Genomic DNA, 10,323 nt, shown 5'->3' with positions numbered 1-10,323 from the left:
GAGCATAGAGGAAAAACAATAATGTACAGTATGTGGAAAATAATGTTTTTTTTTTACTTTAAACCGCATAAACACATTTCATTACACCAAATACACAAAATAATGTTCTTTTTAGCAGCATCATATGACCCCTTTAAAACATACACTGAAAACACTAGGTGTAGAAAACATTCAGCTCAAAAATTGCTTGTAAAATTCCACAATTTATATACAAAGAATGAGCAAGTAACACACTAGATTGAACATGACATTCTGAAGTAGAAAGACTGAAAGGTACTTCAGTAATCTTTGTTGTATTTACAGCCTTGAAAAACATTTTTACAGTAGTATCAGAATGGTTTTAGAATCTTTCTCTAATCTTTTTTGCATGACAGTGCTGTTTTTCCAAGATAGCAGATGTTCAGGGAAAATTGAGTTTTGTATAGTAACAATGACTAGAATGAAATTTAGGCTATATTAATATATTAATAAAATTAAAAGTTAGTTTGTAGAATTTCAATTTGTTTAAAAATTATACTTGAATTTGTAGTTTTAAATTATACTTATTATTATTATTATTGAATAATAATAATAATAATCAAATATAAAATGTTTGTATTTGTTTATTTATTTATTTGCTTATTTATTTATTTATTTTTTGACAGTATAGTGGCTATACAAAGCTTTTCAATGAAAATGTAAGGTAAGTGTTCAATGAAAACGGTAAGATCTTTGGTAAAACCTTATCTATGCTGTGTTTTACAAAAGCAATGTGAGTTTGGTGGCAATGATCTCTACAATAAACTTGCTCCCGATGCTTTTGGGAAATGCAACACAGCACTGTCTTTTTATATTCAGAAACTCAAAAGTTGAAAAAATAAATAAATAAATAAATATAAAAATACACACATTTAGAACATAAACACATTTCAGTGGTTCTTAACCTTTTTGATTCCAAGGCCTTGCATTATCCAAGACAATATTTGACAGCCCAGCCCCTCTGTAGATTTTTGGTATTTCTGCTGTAGTGAGAGTTTCTTGTTTTCAAACTTTTTAATGTACAGAAACCAGGAGTGTCAATATATTACATAACTAAAATAATTATTTTAAAATTGTGTTAATATAATTATATGACTTTTCCACTTTGTAATTTATTGAATAAGGTTTTAAAAATGATTTTTAACTCAATAACTCAATGGCAATTTCTTCATAGTTTCAACTCAATAAAATATTTTAGAGCTTGACATAAATATATATATATATATATATATATATATATTAAAGAAATTTCCTTGACTTTTAAAGATTTTATTATTTTCCATGATTTTCCAGGTCTACAATTCACACTTTTAAAATTTATTTTGTATACTCAGGTTTCTTCTTAAATAAAATGACTTATTTTAACTTAAAATGACTTAAAATGAGTTATTGAGGGAACAAATAAAAAAATAAAAGTCAGTTTTCATCTTGATTTTTAGTTTTAGCTTATTTTATTTTACATCATCTTGAGGCCTCCTTGGCCCCTGGTTGAGAACCACTGCACAATTAACACATTTAGAATCAGGAAAAAATTATTTTCTGAAATCCTCGAGTTCAAGTTTGGTTCTTTTTTGAAAATATATTCAAATAAATGCAGTGACCTCCAAAGTTCTGAGTGTTTTAAAGGACCCATACATGAAATAAAAAAAAACTTGATGCAAATGGTGCGTCATGCAACTTGCGTGTAAGAAATGGCAAATATTTGATCTATGGCAAATTTGAATGAAGCACGTTCGGATGTTTATTCTCATCATTCTTTTTGTCTAAAAATAACATACATTTAAAAACCAAAATAAAAAGGCATTTTTGACACTAATATGCTAAAGTCATGACATAAATGTACACAATAGCTAAGAGAGTTTTTTTCTGTCCTGCTATCAGAGGTCATTGCATGCAGTGAGCGCACACCAGACATTTTTGCCCTTCTAAGATTAGCAAGCGTGTGATCCTGCCTAATCCAACACAGACAAGCAGTACCGGAAAAGCTGTTTATCTGTTACCCAGCATCACCCTCAATATCTCATAAAATCTACATTAAGCTGTCGCGTTTCACAATTCTGCGAGGTTAAACACATCACCTACATACACTTTCATAAAAACAGCACCACAAGAAACTGTACAACTCACCTACAAAAAGTGAACACTGCTTAATCTAAAATAGTGTAAACTCTGCAATATTTAATCACAATAAATATATTGTTCTATTACAAGTTTAATAAGATACAAATCTTTTTAATACTGGATCCCTTATGAATACATGTGCAAGTTATGTAAACCTTATGAGTGAATGCATCTTTATTTGTCTTTAGAAAGACAGTTACATTTGGATAAAACACTGCACAGTATGTCCATTTTTAAATATTTCAATAAATTAATAAGGTATTTGGGTTGAATGGCAACCTAACCTGGGGCACAAATGTCACAAGGCCCCTCCAACCCACCCAATGAAATTCATAAAGACACAATGCATTTCCCTTCAGTAATAAATCAATCAATTGAATCACATAAAACTATATAAAGTAAAATGGGCTTGTTCAACATAAATATTAAAGCACACAAATATGTTAATTTAATATCACTCTTAATAAGATCATAAGCGACAAGATTTATAAACACAACACAGCGTCAATGCAGTACCATTGTGGGACAGAACTGTCCATCCGCAAAGGCACAATGTTGTTTATGTGCTCCACTGTGTCTCTATTTCTCCTCGTCTGTACTGCGAGGTAGAAGCCGTTTTTTGGGGGCCATGATCCAAGCTAAGGCCACTGCTGCCGTGCCGTCCCCACTCTGTCGTGAGAAACATAAGAACGTGGCCCACAGGAACGCTGAACAGCCCATGAATGCTGTCCTCAGGTACAGAGGCATCAGAACAAAATTCAGAAACTGAAAGAAAATACAGGTTAATCAACATAAATAGTGATTAGATGTGAAAAATTAACAATGCCATTTAAGAATATTGACAAAGCAAAGGATGAAGACGTGCTTATGGCACGTTCATCTGTGTTTATATATTATGTGGTGACAGAATGTGGTTCTTACCTGCATGAATGGCCAGTACATCAGTCCAGTCTGAAATGTAAAAATATATTTAGATTGTCAGCCATAAAAGATAGATGTTCTCAATATCATTCATTTTATAATAAATGTATCCACCTTTTTCTTCAACACGGAAGTATGCTTATGGGCGAGACTTCCGGTTCATTAATGAGGAGAATAACAACGTGCAGTAAACGGTAAATCTGTTTGCACTACAAACCAGTGTGTTCACAATTAAGATAATACATTAAAATAATATGGTAAGACACACCAATTTTCAATATCAAGCAGCAAAACTAACTTTTTTGTTCAGCTAAAAATAGCTGGACGCGGATGAGACCGGAAGACAGACCCATAGAATTTACAATTGGCCACGGCCATTTTTATGGGAAGAAAAAGGTGAATAACATTTATAAACATATATAAGTGTTCGAATTGAAGGGGGGCTGGGGGGTCCCGGACCTCCCATAAGCTTTATTTTGGATGCGATTAATCGCAAATAAATTGTTTGACAGCACTAATATATATATATGTATATATATATATATAATGCTTATATAGCATGTGTATAACTTTTTCTTTTTATCATCTTGACATGATCTTGACATCAGTAGAAAATCTCGCCTCTAGAAGGACACGAAAGGTTCAGAAAGCCTAGAAAGGTTCAAAACTCGAACCTTTGAGGGGTTTTTTCAACTACTGTACATATTTGATTTAGACTTCAGCAAATTATTCTCTGTAAAGGAGGCTGTTCATGTGCTATAACTGGTAAAAGATGACTTCTTTTTGGTGGTTCATCAAGGGCCTACCTTATATGTATTAAAAAACTTTTAAAATACTTGGGGGTCCCCTGGTTTTTCAATAAAACTATAATACTTGAAACATGAAGTTTTTAACCTTTCTAGTCTTTCTGAACCTTTCGTGTCCTTCTAGAGGCAAGATTTTCTACTGATGTCAAGATCACATCAAGACGATAAAAAGAAAACGTTATACACAAGTTATAAGCAAGACTTCAGCAAATTATTCTCTGTAAAGGAGGCTGTTCATGTGCTATAACTGGTAAAAGATGACTTCTTTTTGGTGGTTCATCAAGGGCCTACCTTATATGTATTAAAAAACTTTTCTCGCCAGTCTGCAAATATGTCCTCTTTGCCCTCCAAGAAACTCACACCTGTGAAGACAATGAATTCAGTGATGAAACAAACAAGTGTATTATATGAGACTGTGACTGACATTAGGCTACATCACCTGTGTAGAAGACACTGGTCGCCAAAGGTGAAGCAAAAGTTTGGTCCAAAAGCAGTTTGCGGAAAATCATGCTGGCCGATCTTCCCGGGAAACGATGTTCTAAGGCTCGCAACCAGAAGTAATTGAAGTTCCCATGAAAACTCAGCGCCACAATCGCCACGTTTCTCGTGCGCCTCCAGTCCATTTCTTCTCTCTGCGCGATCATGCACTGATGCACGAAATCCCCACCCGCGAACAAGCATCCGTACAGAGTCACATTGCTTATCCAAGGCAATGCCTTTGCGCGTTTGAAAAAAGATTTTCTCATGTTCAACAAAACAGAAATGGCTGTAGGCCTACTTCGTAACCTTTGCAAATGATGTCGATGGACAGGAAAAAAAACTGCAGTGACCTGACATTGACAGACGGCCGTAGGCTATAATAAGCTCATAAAATATGACCTTTTGCTCTTCAAGTTAAATGTTCAATTAAACTCGATTATTTCTAGCCAGTCTGGTTCAATATTTTTAAAAGGCACAATTAATGACAGATTATTAGTTTGACAGCTCATTGTGACTCTTGGTGAACATCCTTCAGTTTCTAAACATTAGAAGATCATTACAAAGCACTGCCAAATAAAACACAGATCAATCGAATACTAGAGTTCAGTCCATCTTCTCGGACTTTAAAAGAGACAGCAAGGCAAAAATAAGAATTACGCTTCATTAATCCATTAGCAATTGAATTAAAAGGTTCCAGCGCGCGTTCATCCAGTGATCAGCAGTTTCCCGTTACTTTAGTCAGGCGCTCAAATCCCACATTAATCTGCCCGCGAGCTCCTGCGCCTTCACGTGTGGCGTGCCTAAATCTGGTCTGTATGTAATAAAGATCGACCACATACTCAGTAAGACCAGGCACTAGCTTTTATGTTCGTGTGATCAACGTTTACTGAGACTTTTAATGCTTACACGATTTGAACATATTTCATCTTTATATGCTCTATTATGTGACATGTTTGTCTGGCATTGAGATGAGCTCATTCTATAACTTCACGATCATAGCGTAATATGCATCAATTTAATATGCGTAAACTTCCCAAAATGTTGTTTTATTTGATTTGAATCGTATATCTTTTCAATGTCGAAAAATCGGAGGTCTATTTCGAACATTTCAGGTTCGTAATAAAAAAAAAGTAAATTATGAAATATTTGAAACAGCAATTCTACAAATAAAAGTTATTAAAATACTAGCTTTTATGTTCGTGTGATCAACGTTTACTGAGACTTTTAATGCTTACACGATTTGAACATATTTCATCTTTATATGCTCTATTATGTGACATGTTTGTCTGGCATTGAGATGAGCTCATTCTATAACTTCACGATCATAGCGTAATATGCATCAATTTAATATGCGTAAACTTCCCAAAATGTTGTTTTATTTGTCGTATTCCTCTGGTTCTAAGCATATTCCTGGGTTTTAGCAATGTGAAAGAATCGTTGATTTGAATCGTATATCTTTTCAATGTCGAAAAATCGGAGGTCTATTTCGAACATTTCAGGTTCGTAATAAAAAAAAGTAAAGTATGAAATATTTGAATAACAGCAATTCTACAAATAAAAGTTATTAAAATGTGTTTGTAACTCGTTTATACGACAGTTTCATCAGCACACGAATCTGATTTGTTTTGGTGAATAGAATTAAAAAAAAAAGCAAAAACTTTTCAACCAAAGTCATGACTCGTGTAGATTATTATTTTGTATTTTTGTATATATTATTTTTTATTTTTAGATTTTTATTCTTAGTTACTATGTTTTTATGAGCTCAATCATGGCAACAACAAACCGAACATGGACACCTTACTTTTATTTAATCATAAAAGGCATGTGATTGACACTTGAGACGTCAGAGACCACGTGATGACGTAAAAGGGTTTTCGAACCTATTTATTTATTTATTTGCAACGAACTGTTCGAAAGAACCGATTCGGTTCGGACTCCACATCACTTCACTGCATCATTACATGTCTTTGCATTGATTGGGGTAAAGCGAGGAGCTCACGAGACTGTAAAGGGGGCGTATGTTTAGGCTACGTCAGCGCTGCCAGCGTGGAGCAGCATGACACCAGGAAGTAACACAATTCAATTGACTATACAAATATCGAAGAGGTGGATTTTTGTGCTGGGATTTGCTTCCCTAAAATACACAGCACGCGACGACGCACGGGGGACACGCAGAGTCCCTGCGACGGGTTTTTCAACATTCCATGGATAAGCCGCCTGTGAAGGTAATGTAGAACAGCGCGTATCATTCCCTGAAGGACTCGCTCATTTGATTAAAGTGCAGGAAGCTTATTCACTGTCATTGCCATGGGGAGGATGATGTGGAGCTCTACCGGATTCATTAGAACCATTTGTATCGAGTATTTGCTGTTAGTGCGTAGAGCTTGATACTCGCCGTCTTCTTTAAACGTGAAAGTGCCGGTGAAAATTGAAGTGTTATTAATAGATTGTGTTCTGCAAACCACTTTCATGTGCAAGTTTGATCCAAAAAAATCAATTGTGTTGCAAAATGAAGTGTTGTATTAGAGCAGGATGCGCACGAGGACATGACATTAAATTTGTCCTCGTCTGGACAAGGTGGACGTACCAGATGAGTGCTAGTGTACTGAAATGAGCCTTGTCATCCGACAGGTTTTCGCCTTTAACACGCCCCACATCCTGAATATCAGGAATTATAAGTGTAGAATTGATAAAGCAAGAATTAAGACAGCGCCGCGAGGCTCATCTTACAAATTAGCACAGTTTACAAATAGAACAGTGTTTGTGTTATTTATTTTGTGCTTAAATGAGGCCTAAATGTTTCCTCCTCTCTCATAGTCAGCGAAAGTGCCTTACAGGTGAAATATGAGTTTTGTTAAAGCCTGAGGAATCATTTTATTTGATGTTACAAGTAATGTGATATACAGCCATTGTCATCAAGTTTGCGAGTTCTCCAGCGTTTCAGTGCAGTGCCCTTCAAGGATAACCATATATATTTACTGTGTAATTGTAGATGATGGACCCTACACTCGCTGAGATGGGAAACCATCTCTCTGATGCCATGAAGATTTTGGAAAGTGGAAAATTGTGAGACTTCATCTTTCATATTACAATATTGTCAGTAATTGCATTTAAAATGGCAATACTAAGCCATCTTTATGTTATGTTGACAGTATGTCCATAGTTTAGTTTCACATAAAACTAATATAACAATGTTGGGATGTATTCAGGGAATCTGAACAGGGCAAAGAAAGAAGAAAGTTGAGTTGGAAAGACTTTCCAGGACCCTTGCAAGGAGAGTGAGTGAGACTCTAATACTGTAAATCACAGTTTACATTTACACTGTTTCTTGTCTTGCTCTGTAATTCTACCCTGCTTATTTCTAAGGCATTTTATGGGGTTTAAAGTCAGTGCATATTAGCTATAAAACACTTTAGAGCCTCTCTTATCCTTTTTCCTTTTTCAATGTGATATACAGCCATTGTCATCAAGTTTGCGAGTTCTCCAGCGTTTCAGTGCAGTGCCCTTCAAGGATAACCATATATATTTACTGTGTAATTGTAGATGATGGACCCTACACTCGCTGAGATGGGAAACCATCTCTCTGATGCCATGAAGATTTTGGAAAGTGGAAAATTGTGAGACTTCATCTTTCATATTACAATATTGTCAGTAATTGCATTTAAAATGGCAATACTAAGCCATCTTTATGTTATGTTGACAGTATGTCCATAGTTTAGTTTCACATAAAACTAATATAACAATGTTGGGATGTATTCAGGGAATCTGAACAGGGCAAAGAAAGAAGAAAGTTGAGTTGGAAAGACTTTCCAGGACCCTTGCAAGGAGAGTGAGTGAGACTCTAATACTGTAAATCACAGTTTACATTTACACTGTTTCTTGCCTTGCTGTGTAACTCTACCTTGTTTATTTCTAAGACATTTTGTGGGGTTTAAAGTCAGCGTATATTAGCTATAAAACACTTGAAGGCCTTTCTGATCCTTTTCCGTTTTCCATATTTTTCTGACAGTGGACAGGATGTTGTCAGCATACTCCAGCTTGTCCAGAACCTGATGCATGGAGATGATGAGAAGCAGGGTCATCGGTAGGTCACAGCATGCTCAGTTTGTCGTCCTAATTAGCCAAGAAATGAATCCCTTAAGAATTATGAACAGGTTTATAATAAAAATATATTAATACTTTTATTCGACAAGGTCGAGGATGCATTAAATTGGTCAAAAGTGATGGTAAAGGCATTTGTAAGATTTCTATTTCAAGTAAATGCTGTTCTTTTGAACTTTGTATTCATCAAAGAATCCTGAAGAAAAGTATCACCGTTTCCACAAAATCTTAATCTGTTTTCAACATTGATATATTTCTTAAGCAGCAAACCAGCGTATTAGAATGATTTCTGAAGGTAATCATCATGTGACACTGAAGACTGGAGTAATGATGCTGAATGTTCAGCTTATAAATTACATTTTAAAATATATTACAATAGAAAGCAGTTATTTTAAATTTTGGTAATATTTCACAATATTACTGGTTTTACTGTATATTTGGTCAAATAAGTGCAGGCCTGGTGAGCATAAGACACTTCTTTCAAGAACTTCTTACAAAAAGTCTTACAGACCCAAACTTTTGAATGGTGGTATACGTAGAATACATTAGTAAAATAAGGTCTGTGTTATATATTACTTGTAGAACAAAATGGAAAAGTCTCTTAAATAAAAGTCTCTTTGAGTAATGCCGTAGGCCTTATTTTACTGATGAACCAAACCTATGCTGAAATAGTCTTTAGGGTTGGTCTACAAATTGACGTCAAGACCGAACAGCTCCATTATATTGCACTCAGAGCATGTGTAAACCCCTCTGCGTGTGTCATAAAACAATGAACGTCTGTTTAGCAGGATGCAGTATGTCGGAGAGCAGGGACACATGGCTCTATTGGGACACAGTCTGGCTGCATATATTTCTGTCCTGGAACGAGAAAGATTGAGAAAGCTGACCACACGCATCCTGTCGGATACCACTCTCTGGCTCTGCAGGCTTTTCAGGTATGCTCAAGTTTTCTCAGTGATCTCATGTGGTTTCGGGGGTTTCTCTTCTCCCTGTCCTACAAACATTTTTAAGTGATTTAAAGCTATTTATAGAGATGTGTGTAAGAGCATTATTAATAGGCTCCACCTTTGGTTCACCTCAGCAAATTTTATTGGCAGTGTCTTCATTTGAAAAGCTTAGGCGGCAAAACACTGAGCTTTTCATTAGAACCATGACAGATTTAATGCTGAATAAAAGTGGACAAGGGGAATCTTTATCTCAAGTCTGTTTTTTTCAGTGTGCACCTATTATATTAAATAGGTGCTTTTCCAATTTTATAAGATGATTTTTTAAGCAAATTACTAGGGATGCACTTGCACGATATTGGATTTTTGCCGAAATTTTTCAACTCATCATACCGATATATTTCCTTTTGTTTGGAAACAACACCAATTCTCTCCTGTGCAGAAATTATAAGCAAAATATTTTTTAATTTTGGTTAGTTTTTAAGCAAGAACTTATGTGTTAGAATTAAATAAACAATAATGAAGGTTTTTTTGACAGTGCATTGAAGCTTTGAAAATAACTATAAAAAAACTATATATCAATCCCTGCATTTTTTTTGCCCACAAAGATGCAAGGTTAACCCTAACATTTTATTTTAAGATTTAACATTTGTAGATGGTCTAAAGCAAAAGAGTTGTAAAAATTCTGAAAATCTTTTAGAGCTTATGATTTGTTTAAAAAATCAAACATATTACACATTAATGAATAAATAAGTATATATGAAATTATTTAATTTACAAGTGTCATGTTTGTGATTTTTTAAAATTAATGTAAGCTATAGCTTTTGACCTTTAAATCAAAACATACTCATGATTTTATGGCATCAATTCAGGGCTCTACACTTACTTTTCTTTTTAGGAGCACTTGTGCTCCTAACTTAAAAAATTTAGGA

General features: G+C 34.7%; 2 protein-coding genes across 7 annotated transcripts in view; one reads left to right on the top strand and one right to left on the bottom strand.

Moving 5' to 3' along the window:
* Window positions 1–1,894: 1,894 nt before the first annotated feature.
* Window positions 1,895–5,121, bottom strand: LOC107721477 (mpv17-like protein). The gene is made up of 4 exons (XM_016529485.1): window positions 4,306–5,121; window positions 4,158–4,228; window positions 3,061–3,090; window positions 1,895–2,904 (listed from the first exon to the last, which is right to left on the bottom strand). Exons 1-4 carry the CDS (start codon window positions 4,610–4,612, stop codon window positions 2,719–2,721), a joined length of 594 nt encoding a protein of 197 aa, XP_016384971.1. The 5' UTR covers window positions 4,613–5,121; the 3' UTR covers window positions 1,895–2,718.
* A 1,184-nt stretch (window positions 5,122–6,305) lies between these two features.
* Window positions 6,306–10,323, top strand: part of LOC107721496 (pyridoxal-dependent decarboxylase domain-containing protein 1-like) — a 26,571-nt gene continuing 22,553 nt past the window's right edge. Inside the window, exons 1-5 of one of the 6 annotated variants that reach the window (XM_016529525.1) lie at window positions 6,306–6,571; window positions 7,339–7,412; window positions 7,556–7,624; window positions 8,356–8,430; window positions 9,236–9,382. In XM_016529525.1, the coding sequence (XP_016385011.1) occupies window positions 6,551–6,571; window positions 7,339–7,412; window positions 7,556–7,624; window positions 8,356–8,430; window positions 9,236–9,382 (386 nt within the window). In that variant the 5' untranslated portion in view covers window positions 6,306–6,550. Of the gene's footprint in view, window positions 6,572–7,338; window positions 7,413–7,555; window positions 7,625–7,890; window positions 7,964–8,106; window positions 8,176–8,355; window positions 8,431–9,232; window positions 9,383–10,323 lie in introns of those variants that run through there. The other 5 variants (XM_016529524.1, XM_016529529.1, XM_016529527.1 and 2 more) reach the window with 5 other exon arrangements.

Source organism: Sinocyclocheilus rhinocerous, unplaced genomic scaffold (genome assembly GCF_001515625.1).
Source record: "Sinocyclocheilus rhinocerous isolate Xijiao unplaced genomic scaffold, SAMN03320098_v1.1 scaffold481, whole genome shotgun sequence".
In the NCBI taxonomy this organism is placed as follows: Eukaryota; Metazoa; Chordata; class Actinopteri; order Cypriniformes; family Cyprinidae; genus Sinocyclocheilus; species Sinocyclocheilus rhinocerous.
The sequence above is the reverse complement of the archived record's forward strand: the minus strand, read 5'-3'. Positions and strand labels throughout refer to the sequence as shown.